The sequence below is a fragment of the Lathyrus oleraceus genome, chromosome 4 (assembly GCF_024323335.1).
Source record: "Lathyrus oleraceus cultivar Zhongwan6 chromosome 4, CAAS_Psat_ZW6_1.0, whole genome shotgun sequence".
In the NCBI taxonomy this organism is placed as follows: Eukaryota; Viridiplantae; Streptophyta; class Magnoliopsida; order Fabales; family Fabaceae; genus Lathyrus; species Lathyrus oleraceus.
Window position 1 is genome coordinate 304,897,510 of NC_066582.1, and position 14,370 is coordinate 304,911,879.

Below are 14,370 nucleotides of genomic sequence, written 5' to 3' on the forward strand. Positions count from 1 at the left end.
GATATAGCCCACAAAGAGTTTATACAGAGTGTCACATCTAACCTTACAAATCTGTTTTATATGAATGAGTTAGATCAAACTCTAATTTTATTATACACATCCAACACCATGTTATTTATTTAGAATGACTATATTAATAAAGAAATGTATATATTTGGATAATAACTTCATACAACAAAGTACACCGTCCATATCTTAGTATTCCGGGAGTCATGTTTATCTCATAAGACTTTTATAAACTTTCTCACTTCAAGATTTTATAACATATTTCTTTAAAATTCTTTAAAAATATTTTCTTCTTATTCAATCTTTGTGTTTGATAACATGCTTTAACTATATTTCGACACCATAAACATCATAATCACCTTAAATTATCGTTAATGCACAATTGTATTTCTTGTCATTAAATAACAATCTAATTTTTAATTTATCGTGGAAGTCGTCCATATAACATCATTTAAAACCTTACAAAATGACTTTAGATTGTAAATTTCAAACATTTGTAATGGTTGCTTGAATTCTCTTTGTTTTCAATGGTTGTAGGTTTGGCGCATCCTGATATTGTCAACCAAGTTAATATGTAGAAATTTACTAATGATCCTTAACTCGGTGTTGTACATGTTCATGTTGGAAAATAGTTTACGAATGAGCATAAATTTATGTCATGTAATCATATGCTTTTATTAGGGGGTATTTGTTTCATGGATACAAATATTATTCTAGGAATGTGACTTTAGAATTCTCACATACTTATGTTTGTTTCATGTTTTCACAAATTACACCTTGGTACTTTTTATTCTCAGAAATATGATTTGTTCATAAATTTTTTACTTTTTGTTCTTCGAGGAAACCAAATTTGATCGGAGGTTGCGAATTAGAATGGTGGACTTGAGCGTACGGTAGAAAAGGGAATGACCTACTAGGTCAGCACTTCAATGCTCAAGTCAGTACGAGAGTAAGATGAGCGAATGAAGTTTGAATTTGAATTATCCCCAAAAAATGGCGTGTTTCATTCTTATATAGTATAGCAGTTATAATCGTTTGGTGATCTTTAAGCGTGGAACGCGGGGATTCGTTAAATGGGTCATGGATTTAGATTCCCTGCTCTTTAACTCATGATAGCACACATGTTTCATAGTTGATGTGTTAGATCAATGTATTCTTTGTGTCGTGGTCATTGGGTCTTATGAGTGACCCATAATAATTTCCCCCGAGCCTTTGCTCTGCTCTGCAGAGTGAGTGCTTTGTTGCATTTATCCTTTCTGTCGTCCGTAGCCTAACATGAGCGAAAAGTCAAAATTTTACAACGTCACCATTGGGAACTCGCGCTTTAAATGTGTCTCGTGCTCTATATGTCTTTTCATATGCTCCATCACGATGAGTTTTGAAAACTAGAGTACTTTAGTGTTTTTCTAAGGCAGTTTGAATTGTTGATAGTTCTTATCCTCTTTCTTTTAGTAAGACATTGCCCGATTTTTATGGAGTTAGTTATATAGTTTCTTTAGGCGTTACCTTTATTCTTATTATCATTTGCATTTCTGTAACATGGTGTTTTATTAACGGATGGAAGTGGTGCTCACCATGTATCAAGAATAAAAAGAAGACATTTTCGTCTCCTGAGTAGATCCTGCAATGTCCACAATTGTTTCTTGTTGGACAAGTGACTTCAAGCATAAGAGGGTTGAATTATGGTATTCGGAATTCGCGATTAAATTTAAGGTTTCATTACTTAAAAATGAATTATGTTAGTATTCTTTTAGATCGAAGTAAGATGAACTGCGGAAAATAAAAATGGTAAAGTAAATTGCATAAATAAAGAGATAAGGGTTTAAAGAGGTGACATCAGTGATTTATCCAGGTTCGGCCGAATGTTGGTCTACTTATGTCCTTAAGAGATATTCTTGAGATTTTAACTGTAAACTTGAGCTTTTACAGGTTATGCCCACAAACCTTCAATACAGTCATATTTAGAGATTTTCCAATGGTTTATCCCTAACCTAAAAATAAGCTTTTACTCATGCTAAGTTAAAGAACCAATTAGAGATTTTTTTGGCTAATCTCAATAACCAAACAAAACTTTTTCTAACTAAGTTAGAGAACCAAACAGAGATTCCAAGACTAGTTAATCTTAAGAACCAAACTGAATTTCCCAAGAATATCACACTCTTGAGATTTATAACAATGGCACGATACCTATACAATTTCTTCCTCACAAGTAGTTTTTCATTCAAAGGCACTAAAAAAACTTAGGTGAAAAGAAAAAAATATTTTAGAGAGATAAGAGTGATAAATTCCAAAGAAAAAGAGAACTTCGAAATTTTGGTGTGAAATGAGTAAGAGAGGCACCTCATTTATATAGGAGAATGGAAAGCTAAAAAAGGAAACGATCTATGAGGGATTTTAATGGCCAATTGACTGTGCCTTTATCCTAATCAATTGAATTACTTACATAATCGATTATCTTTATCCATTTTTGAAAGTTTGGATAGAGAGTTGTTACCAATCATTAAGACATTAGCACAGTCGAATATATAATCAATTAGGCTTCTTCCAATTAATTGGCTTAAGGTGTTGGGTGTGAATATGAAAATAGAAAAACGGTCTATAGGAGGTGAATAGACCCAAATTCAAATTTAACTATCGTTTTCCAAAATCAGAGTGTTTTCAAAAATGAGTTGTGAGTGGAAGGTTTAATGCGAAAATGGAAACTATACAATTTGAATATTGATCAAGTCAACAGGAATCATTTCATAAATATCAAATATTATAATGATGAAACACTTGGTATGAATTGATTCAATTGCGTAATGCATGAGAAGTGTATACACAATGATTCAATTGATGGAGTTCAAAGTTCAATTCATTTTCAGATTATCAATCAACAATCTTGCTTAACAAGTTATCAAATTCCAACGAAACCTAATGCCTACGTAATAAATCGCTATCAATGAACAAACGATATAATAGGACGGAGTTAAAAAAATTAAGCATGCAATCATTATGAAATTAAATTCAGGAGTAAGAGAGAGATATGACACCGAGATTTATAGTGTTTCGGCGTTCATCATCACTTTGCCTACCGGCACTCTTCAATGGTTTCCCATTGGAACCTGCATAGTTCCTTGTTATTTGACAAATATTTCCAAGAGTTCATACAATCACCAATCCACAATACAGCTGAGAAAAATAAATCTCTTATTTGGATCTTGACTTGTATACAACACACTTGCCAAACTCTTCCATGTAATCTTTACTCAAATATATTTCTTGAATCTTCCAATAACACCAATTTTACTTCAAGCTTCGTGTATAGTAATAAACCCCTTGATCCTACTGATTACTTGAGCAGTGAAATTGTCCAAAGATTTGAGAAGAACTCTGTCTTATTCGTAGCCTTCCCCATAGTCACTACTAAGGAAATTCTATAGAGAAGAATCTGCATTTTTTCAATGGAATTTCTCACCATCATTGACAACCACCTCGATCTTGCTAACAACTTGAAAAACTCAATAATATCTCCAATAACAGTTAGTTTTAATGTCGCGTCTCCTTCAATCAATTACAAAACTCTCCTTATCAATATTTAAACTCAATTTAAGTTGAAGATGCAAGAATTTCGTTGCAAGACTTTATGTTGGAACAAGTTTGGTTCTATAACTATTCTTTAGATTTGATGATAATTGTAGCGGTAAAAAATTTGAGATTAAATTATTGATTAACTTAACTCGCAAAACAAGAGTCATCGCCGCGCTTTTATTATTTCTAAAGGAAAGGGAAAAAGAACGAACAAAATCCAAAGAAGTTTTAAAACAAAACTAATAAAAAAGAGATAATGGTCCAGGGGTTGGTTATGCAAAGGAAAGGTACTAGCACCTTAAACATCTATAGTACTCTATAGGAACCTCTTTGAAAATCTGTGCATTTTAGCTTAAAAAAATATGTTGTTTGCAAAAGATTGGGGAGATGAGAAGAGAAATGTTTTTTATAATTTTTCTGTTTGCCAAGACTTCATGAACCTCATGCCTACGTACCAACAAAGTACAATGGAGGATCAAAATCTCGTAGTTCGTGGTAAAAATAATAAAATGTTTGTTTTGATTCATTTTTTATGAAAAGACATTTTGTCATTTTAAGGAGAACACTCAACGAGCCACCCATAAGTATGAGAACTTTGCACCACCATAGAGAAGGACTACAACTTAGATAAAGATCAACAAGTATACCACTAGCTCTCTTAGGTGGAAAATAATTATCATTAATACAATGGGGATAGGAGAATTACATCTCAACTATGGAAATGACTCATGTCTAAACTTTGAGAAAAAATTTAAAAGAAAAATTTCACAAAGGGCACAAATCAGTTTGAATGAGTTATGTATTTTTTAGTCTTTTGAAATTGGTTTGAATATGCTTAAGGTGTGTTAGCATTTATTAAGAATAGATTTTGGAAATCACTTGGCAAGAGTCAAGGTTTATTGAGAAAATGGTTCAAGTTTGAAAACAAGAAGGTTTTTGAAAAATAAGAGAGAAGATTTTGAAAATTAAAGAAGGGGGAGATGAAGAGATTATCCTAAAACATCAAGTAAAATTTGGGGAGGAAAGATCTAACCAAGAAATAGCAAGCTTTCTGACATGAGTCAAACAAGAATTCCCTCTTTTGGATTAAGCCTCAAGCAAGCCATATAAGCAAAGAATAATCCATGTATCAGATGAAACCAAGATAACCAAGCTAAGTCTTCAAAAGAAGCCCAAAATCAAAGGTACCAGATGAACCCCAAGGTCTCAAATCACAAACTCCCAAAGAAAGGGTCAAGGTCTTGATTCTAAGCCCATAACTCCACAACAATGTTAAGGATAGTAACCTCAAGTCTATCAATCAAGAGAACCAAATTTTTTTAAAGGATTTTTTCCTTTATTAATGTCTCTAAAAGAAAAAGAAATCCAAATGGACAAAGGAAAAAGAGCATAAACATAAACAAAAGGTCCAAGTGGACAAAGAGCAAATAGCATAAACACAAATAATAATATGAGATGCTAAAATAAAAGCATAAAATAAAGAGCCAAAATAAAGAGCATAAGATAAATGACATTAAAGTAAAGTTAATACCATGATATGTTAGTAAGTTGTGTTAGTAATCAAAATATAAAATAATTTGTCATTTTTTAGAGAACATTCAACTATTCACCACAAGTTTGAAAATATGGATCTCTACATCATCATGAGAAGGGCTCCAACTTGGATAAAATCAACAAGTATGCCACTAGCTCTCTTAGGTGAAAAGGAAGCAATATTTTTCACACAATACCATGTGGAGTAGGAGACTTACAATCTCACTTATGAAAATGACTTACTTCAGGAAAAATTTAGCGTTATGTTAAGCAATTGTAATTAGACTTATGTAGAAGTCGCAACTTGATCAGTCACCGTTTATGCTATGTATTTTGTCACTTATTCGACGAAAATCTAGGTAACTTGTATTACTTTCTTCTTAATTAATGGTCGGTTGAGTCAATTTCTTTCACCAATAGTTAGTTTTATTGTTTCATCATTTTTAGTGTCATTTCTATTTTTTGTCGCATTTTACGCTTTAGGTGTGTGTCTTTTATGCGTTTCAGGTTGAAGTAGGTACTCAAGTATGATCAAATATAGAAACCAAGGAGAAGAGAACAGAATCGTAAAGATATTTTCATGGTCCAGTATGCCTGCTATGGCCACCCATAACACCTATTATGGGCCATAGCAGGAAGTCCTGAAGCATAAAATTAAATCATCCAAACAGGGGCCTACTACGGCCACCCGTAGCACCGGCTACGGGCCGTAGTAGGAGGGTCTGACACAGAAGCAAAAATCCATCAAAACAGTGGCCTGCTATGGGCCGTAACAAGGGACTTGGGACAAGACCACCAAAACAGTGGCCTGCTACGGCCACCCGTAGCACCGGCTACAGACCGTAACAGGCATGCATGGAAAAAGTCCATTTTTTTCTTTTCTTTTGTTATTCTTAAGTGAGGGGCATTTTGGTCAATTCAGAGGCGGGTGCGATGGACTTTTGTGGATCTGTTTGAGGAGAAGAAGACTTTTCTATTAAAATGGGAGTTTTCAGACAAGAAAAGGACACTTTTTATAGAGCAAGAATTCACACGATTCAGAATTAGAGAAATCAAGGTTTTGGGAGAAATGAGATTTTTCATGAGCGGAAACAATTGAAGATCAACGTCCATCTGAATACTTGTAATGTCTCTAGTTTATATTTTAATTTGTTTGAATATTATGAGTAGCTAAACCCCTCAATGTTATGGGGTGTCCCTGATTTGAATTTGTAATGACTTTGAGTTTATATTTGCAATGACAATATTGTTTTTCATAATTACTTTAATCTTGTTATGTGCTTAATGCTTTCTCTTTTGGAACAATTGAGATTATTACATGATTATCAATTAGGTTGGACAACCATTGATAATGTTTTCATGAGATTATTCTACAGTAGATATTACCTAGGACTAGGAATACCCTGTAGGAACCAAATTATTCTCGATATAATAAGGCTTAATTTCACCAATAACTTTCTATGGACATAGAGATTAGGGCTGAATGGTTAAATGTTTTCTCACCAAGGCCTTGGGAAAAAATACCCTTGAGAACTGGTAGTAATTAAATGATATTTGTTGATGTAATAGTGACTCAGAGTTGTTACAGGGATAAATCACACACATTCCCTAACATATTACTCTATCTTGAAAACCCTTTTCAGTATTATTTATTTTAGGGTTAAATACACTTTTCCCCCCTGTAATGTTAGCGAGTTTAGGATTACCCCCCTGTAAAAATATTTTTTGTAAACCCCCCCTTATGTTATGTAGATTCCTTCAAAGAACCCCCTAATATCCAGGTGGCATGGAATCTAATAAGAGGTCCTACACCTGGCATATTTTTAATTTTGTTAAAGTGATTATGTGTCATTTTACACTTTTTATTTTCAAATACCCCCTTAGAAAATTAGGGTTCTGAACATAGCAGGGAAGACGAAGACGAAATTTCCAGGGGAAGACGAAGACGAAGAAGAAGAATGCAGGGAACGAAGCAAACGAGAAAGACGACCGCAGTGAAGACGAAGATGAAGACAACCTCAGTGAATACGAAGAAGCGATCCAGCTCAGTGAAGACGAGCTCAGTGAAGTGTCCAAAGTCCGAGGTTAGTAAAAATTTGAAGTTCATCAATGTCGTAGGGTAAAATTTTGAAATCAACAATCTTTGACATGTGGGTATAATATATTGACAGGATTCACAACACTTTAGTGTTACACTCCACCATGGGGGTGAATTTTACAGGGTTTTTGAAGAAGAAATTATATACAGAGGGGGTACGGATACGACAGTTAATGGGATACATGTTTCAAATTGGAACATGGATAACATTGAGAAGTTGTTGAGTAGGTTAGGGTATAAGGCTGATTGTGTTAGGGTATGGACAAAAGTTTTAGAAATTCAAGATGGTTTTTTTCTGATTAGGAAAGATGATGATGCTGTTGATGATTTTGCTCTATACTTTAGTGCAATGAATGTGAAAGGAGATTTGTATGTTGAACATAGTACTGGGAACATGGACCCTGCTGATAGGGAACCTAAATGTGTGAATGATGATGACCACCCCCCTGATAATGGAATTGATGGGTTAGATGAGGAGAAGGTAGAAGGGTTAGATGACAGTGAAGATGAAAGAGCTACTGCTTACTTTGATGGTTTTGAAGGAATAGATGTTACTAAGCCTATTAGGTGGGAGCCCAATAACAGTATGGAGGAGCCCAATAAGAGTATGAATTCAGATGATGTATACTATAGTGATGAGTTGAATAGTTCTGACCCAGATGATTCTTGTGATGAAGAAAGGCCCAAGTATGCTAGGTTTAGGAAAGAGCATCTAAACAAAGACTTTATATTCAAGTGGGGTATGGAATTCAACACACTTGATGACTTTAGGGCAGTTATCCGTGAGTGGTCAGTGCTTAATGGGAGGGAAATTTCTTTTGTGAAAAATGAGGGAGATAGGGTAAGGGTGGTGTGTAAGCATAAATGTGGGTTTTTAGTCTTATGCTCTAAGGTGGGCCACAAGGAGACTTTTGCTATAAAAACACTTGTACATAAGCACACATGTGCTAGGGTTTTGAACAACAAGTCTGCTAGCTCAAAGTGGGTGGCCAAGCATGTGGTAAAGAGGATGCAAACTTCTGATACAGTCAGGATAAGAGACATCATCCAAGATATGAGGCAAACATATTCTGTGGGTATTACTGTTGCAAAAGCATGGAGGGCTAAGCTAATTGCCAAGAAGATAATTGAAGGTGATGCTGACAATCAGTATGCTTCCATATGGAGGTATGCAGAAGAACTAAGAAGGGTAAACCATGGCAACACTGTGAAGATAAATGTAGAAAGACCTAGTCCATCCATACAACCAAGGTTTGGGTCATTTTATTTCTGTTTTGATGGCTGTAAGAAAGGCTTTATTCATGGATGCAGACCATTTGTGGGGGTTGATGGATGTCACTTAAAGACCAAGTATGGTGGACAGTTACTTATTGCTGTAGGCAGGGATGCTAATGATCAATACTTCCCTTTGGCATTTGGTGTGGTTGAAAATGAAACAAAGGAGAGTTGGAGATGGTTTATACAACTACTAATGGAGGACATTGGTCAGGATAGAAGATATGTATTTATCTCTGATCAACAGAAGGTATGTATTTAACTCTATCTTTCTGTTGCAAATTATTCTATTCTCTAAATGTTGAAAAAATTTCTATTTTGTATCAGAGACTTGTGGCTGTATTTGAAGAATTGTCTGATACTATTGAGCATAGATTATGTCTTAGGCACTTGTATGCTAATTTCAAGAAAAGGTTTGGTGGAGGAGCCCTTATTAGAGATTTAATGATGGGAGCTGCTAAAGCCACATACTATCAGGCATGGGTCCAAAAGATGAATGAATTGAAGAATGCAGATCCCAATGCTTGGACTTGGTTGATGGCTGTTCCTACCAAAAGCTGGTGTAAGCATGCCTTTTCTTTTTACCCTAAATGTGATACATTGATGAATAATATCTCAGAGTCTTTTAATGCTACCATTCTAGCTGCTAGGGACAAACCTATACTCACAATGTGTGAGTGGATAAGAAAATATCTGATGAATAGGTTATCCACCTCTGCAAGTAAACTAGAAAATTGGCCACATAAGGTGATGCCAATACCTAGGAGAAGGTTAGATAATGAGGTGTTCAGGAGTGGTCATTGGTTGCCAACATGGTCAATTGCTGAGACTTTTCAGGTTACACATAGTTACAACACACATGAATTTATTGTTGACATTGCTAAAAGGTCATGTAGTTGTAATTTTTGGGAATTAGTAGGAATTCCATGTAGGCATGCTGTAGCTGCTCTGAGTTATAGAAAGCAAAACCCTGATGAATTTGTTGATGCTTGTTACACAAGAGAAAAGTTTGCACTATGTTATGGATTTTCAGTAAGTCCAATCAATGGTCAAGATATGTGGCCAGAAGTTGAGATGGAACCACCTCTACCACCTGCATATAAAAATGGTCCTGGTAGACCTAAGAAGATTAGGATAAGAGAAAGTGGAGAGGATGGTGCAAGGAAGAGAAGATCTGGTGTGTCGCATCCTGCGAAAAATCAACCGGCGAGCCTAAAAATAAAAACACACAGAGCCGCCACTAAACGTTATTTATCCCAAGATAGGGAAAGGAAACGCTCAGAGAAACCTGGAAAGACATGGTCTCGCGACCAGAGAGAAAAGGTTCGGGAGTCGGTTACGCAAGGGGAAGGTATTAACACCCCTCACGTCCTAGGTACTCCTAGGGATCCACGTCCTAGAATAAAGAAAAGGTTGCTAAACATCACACACACACACGGGGAACACAGGTGGGGTTAAGAGGAACGGGCTCGATAAGGTATCGCACCTTATGCCTACATATCTTGTCTGGAACAAGAATCAGAGCCACTGTAGTTCGGCTTACGCACGCCAAACAATACAAAACAACACAAACAAACAAGGGTGGCAAACATGGAGCCCGACAACCACTGGATGGAATTACGTCGGCATCCGAACCAAAACACACTCAAAAGGGCAAACGTGGAGCCCGACTGCCAATCACTGGGCTTACGTCGGCATCCGAGCCAAACACGCAATCAGATAACAAGTAAACACACGCAAAAAAAAGAAAAAGGTTGCCCGGAGTGGTCTCGCACGACCACCTGCCTACATACCTCGTCTGGAACGAGGATCAGGGCGATGTAGTTCCCCTGAAAGGGACTAAATTGCTAACCAGAAACCGAGGGGAAAACACGACACTAGGGAGCTGAGACTCGAGCCTAATGTTGTCATGCAAAGTTAACCCTAAGTTTGGTTTTCTATCCTACTTGCATAAGCAAACTAACCTAACCAGGAAAGAAGCTAGCACACAAGCATACAATCATATATCATCGAATGAGAACAGGTATCTCAAACAAGCATGTCAATCAGATATCCACATAACACGCACTATAGCCAAACAAGGGGCTCACACAATAGGTTTGACTGCCTCAGCAAGTCGTCTGTACGGGCTGTGTTTGCTCTTAACCTTGCCATTACGAGGCTAAGGTGAAGCAGATGAAAGGATGAAGTGAGGATCAGACCTCACAGCTCTTATCCCTAACCAGGGAGAGCTGACAAATGAGCATGGGTCCAGAATGGGGGAACCCTTCTATACTCGATGACTCTGACACAACAGATCTTGGGCTTTTGATCTCGATGCTACAACCATGTAATGGGAGCAAGGAGAAGACTCACTGAATAGTGGGGGACAGGTTGCTTGTCCCTACCTTCCACCAATTGCCTTACTTGAAGGACTTTTCCTGCTTGGCTTAAAAATAAACATACACAAGCATTGCCTCTTAAGGAGGACTTCAGACAATTTGCCCGGCCCGGTAACAGCCGGGTCTCCAGACTACATGAAGTAAGAAGGTTATACCTCTATGCAAGTTGCTTAAGCAAAGCAAAGCAATAGTTCACAAGGAACTGAGCAACTAAAGTACCTGGAAACAATCAAACTCAGTCAGTAATCAGACAGACAAATTGTACAGCAAACAATCAAACAGTTTAAACAATACAACACAAAGCAAGCTCAAGGCTTAAGCCCAAGCTCCAACACCTACAAAACAATGTTATGTTAGTGTACAAACATCCACAACATCAATTAACATCAACTTGTATCATTCTCCATGTACATTGCTTTTTTGATCCTGAAAAATCAAGCAAATATTAGCAACTAGACCACTAGGCCAAGCCTAGGGTCCAAAAGCAAGAAAAACTTAAAACAGCAAGGTATCCACCATCCAACATCAAATTATCATCAAACACAAGCAAACATCATTGGTCTCATGTTTATATCATCCATCAAGTTCAATTCATGCACAAAACAATCCATATTGGTTCATATGAAGCCCAAAGCATACAAACAGAAGTATTGCACTCAAATCCATACCAAAACACATCCAAAAATTCTCAAATTAATTACACCTAAACAGGGGTCAATCAAGGTCTACCATGTCAAATTTGAGCTTAATTGGGCAAATGGAACCATGTTAATGAAAATCAACAAAAACAGACACAGTTACATGCTTCAATTCACAACATCAATGCATACATCCACTTCAAAAATTCATAACTCAATGAAAACAAAAAAGAAATGGATGAGACCAAAACAGGGATGTCACACAATGTGTCTAGTTCATGCATATCAAATTTCATGGCCATACAATACAATATGAGGATTTCCCAATCAATCTACCAACATGTATCACATGAGCTTGCAATTTCAATCACTAGAAATGAAAAATCATGATCAAATTGAAAATACAGTGAAAAATTCTACAAAAATTCATACAACATCCTAACATATCAACAATTCATCATGCAAAATTTCAGCCAATTCCAACATGCATAGGTCATCCAATTAAATTCAACAAGTTGACATCAAGAGGTGTGACACAAATTGTCACACCTAAGTTCCAGAATTTGCTGCTCTCTAACCAGGTATCAAAAATTCATGAAATTTACATATAAATAATCCTCAATGAGTCAAGAACCACCACAAAAATTTTCAGCCATTTATCTTACATTATGAGTATTTCACAATTAAAATGGTACAAGGTATCAAAATATGACATACATTAGAAAAGCCTATGCCAAATAAAATATTTGCCAAGCACAACTTTGACCAATAGGTCAAAAAAATCCTACACAAACCAAGGAAGTCAACAAAATTTTTTCCATAATTTTCTGATTTTTTTTAATATTTTTTCTGAATTTTTTAAGGTCCTAAACAATTTCTAATAATTAACAAATTTATTAAAGTGATAATGGCAATATCTTAAATAACTCATGGCGGGAGAGGGAAACACAAGATTCAAAAATTCAAATAGAAAAACGGATCTAGCATCACTTTCAGCATCGTTTTCATTGAAAAATTTCCAGAAATTGCAAAATCATGATGAACATCAAAACTCAATGGAAATTAGCAAACAAGGATCCGTTGGAACCGTCTCATCGAGCACAACACGAATATCACATTATTACAACCTAAAAGTTCCTAAATCGAACGGATCGACTCACTTAGGGTTCTAGTTCGAAACTTTAAATCTCGATTTCGTAACCTACGATTCACCATTCTATAAACCACAAGCACCATTGGATTCTACATGAAACGCACTACACAAAGCACCTATCAATCGAACAAAACAGGAGATTCGAATTTTCGACATACCGGCGATGGCAGTGCTGCAATCGGTGTCCTTCGTGTGTTTTTTCCTTCAAACAGGTGCGAAACAAACTTCAGTAAATCGAATGCCATGCTCAGGTTCCATCAATTCCACTCCTAGCGCACGAATCCGCGATTCACCATGGAAGATGCTTCTTGGAACAGTCGAGATTCAAGGCTTCTTTCTCCTCAAACTACCAAAACAGATCTGGATGAAGGTGAATGGAGTTCAATGCAAAAAGAATTTTGAAGATTCATCAAGAATTGGTGATGAATCTTGGAATTGAAGTTTTTGTGTTCTTGATAAAAGTTGAGAGAATTGGAATGGTTTTGAGATCCAATCTTGGGGAATGTGATTTCTGTTATGATTATGGAGTGATTATGAATATATATGGTAGCCTTAATCATGCTTAAGTGTGTAATCAACCAAATTAGCATTGTAAGTGAAAATGTCATTTTCCAAATGAAGGGTAAAATTGGAATTTCACCATGACAGCTAGTGCCACCTGTTTTGACAGCACATACACCTTCTAAATATCATATGTGAACTGTAGAAACTTGTTTCATGCTCATTGGTTGCTCCATTCTCAAATTCACCATGTGTATGCATTTGGTCCATTTTTGTCATTTCCATTTTTCAAGACAAAATCCAAATTAAAAGCCTTATGCATGAAATGAAAATTCAAACACATTCTAAATGCCATTCCTGAGGTGTTGGAAAAAGTCCCATTCAAAAATTCCAATTATTTTGAGATTTGGACAATTTTGCCCCTGGTCCAATTCAGCTGTCCAGTTGAAAAGTGACTTTTTGCCTTGGCCATTTTTGGAAAAATCCAATTATGCACCCTCAAAGTACATGTCAAATGGAGTTTGTGCATATAAAGAACTTGCAATTTGGACAAAGTATGTGGTAGTTATGACCTCCTGATTACGGGTCTTTTCTGAAATTCACTGAGCCATATTTTGCAAACCGTACATTGGATTTTCAAGTTCTTGGACTTTTTGGAAAGGTGAGAGCAAGATCTACAACTGTCATGTTGAACAATTTTTCATTTGAAGCTTCCTTGGACTTCTGTTTTTGAGGTCAAAAACTTTCCATTTTTGGAAACTTCAGCTACAAGTCACTTTCTATTTTTGGCAGTTTTTGTCCTGACTTGATTTTCTTCATTCTTAAGCTTTGAGATGTCATATAACACTTGTTCCAACATGAATGAAGTGTGTCTAACTCATTTCCACCTCCAAATCCACCAGATCATGTACAGTTGACCACAGTTGACTTTTCATCTGATAGATGAATTTGGCAATGCATAGATCAATTTAAGCTCCAATCTTCAACTGAAATGGCTCAAGGGTGAAACCCTAGCCTCAATAATCACCATATAATCACAAAATGAACCTCATAACCATCAGAAACCTCATCTCCTGATCCAGCCCTGATTGGCCCAATACAACTGATTAGGGTTGACCTGTGGTCAAAACCCTAATCTCAAGGAATCTTCTTCAATCTTCTGATGACATCCAACCATGATGATGATGATGTATCAATTCAATCAATATGAAGACC

General features: G+C 36.2%; 1 protein-coding gene across 1 annotated transcript; it reads left to right on the forward strand.

Moving 5' to 3' along the window:
- Nucleotides 1-7,115: 7,115 nt before the first annotated feature.
- On the forward strand, nucleotides 7,116-12,423 carry LOC127137220 (uncharacterized). Its single transcript, XM_051063701.1, has 4 exons — nucleotides 7,116-7,193; nucleotides 7,281-8,732; nucleotides 8,810-9,659; nucleotides 12,365-12,423. Exons 1-4 carry the CDS (start codon nucleotides 7,116-7,118, stop codon nucleotides 12,421-12,423), a joined length of 2,439 nt encoding a protein of 812 aa, XP_050919658.1.
- Nucleotides 12,424-14,370: the final 1,947 nt, after the last annotated feature.

Coding starts and splice junctions, on each gene's coding strand:
- LOC127137220 (XM_051063701.1), top strand. CDS start 7,116: ATGAAGACAACCTCAGTGAATACGAAGAAGCGATCCAGCTCAGTGAAG. Junction 7,194..7,280: donor TGAAGTGTCCAAAGTCCGAG/GTTAGTAAAAAT, acceptor ATATATTGACAG/GATTCACAACACTTTAGTGT. Junction 8,733..8,809: donor TTATCTCTGATCAACAGAAG/GTATGTATTTAA, acceptor ATTTTGTATCAG/AGACTTGTGGCTGTATTTGA.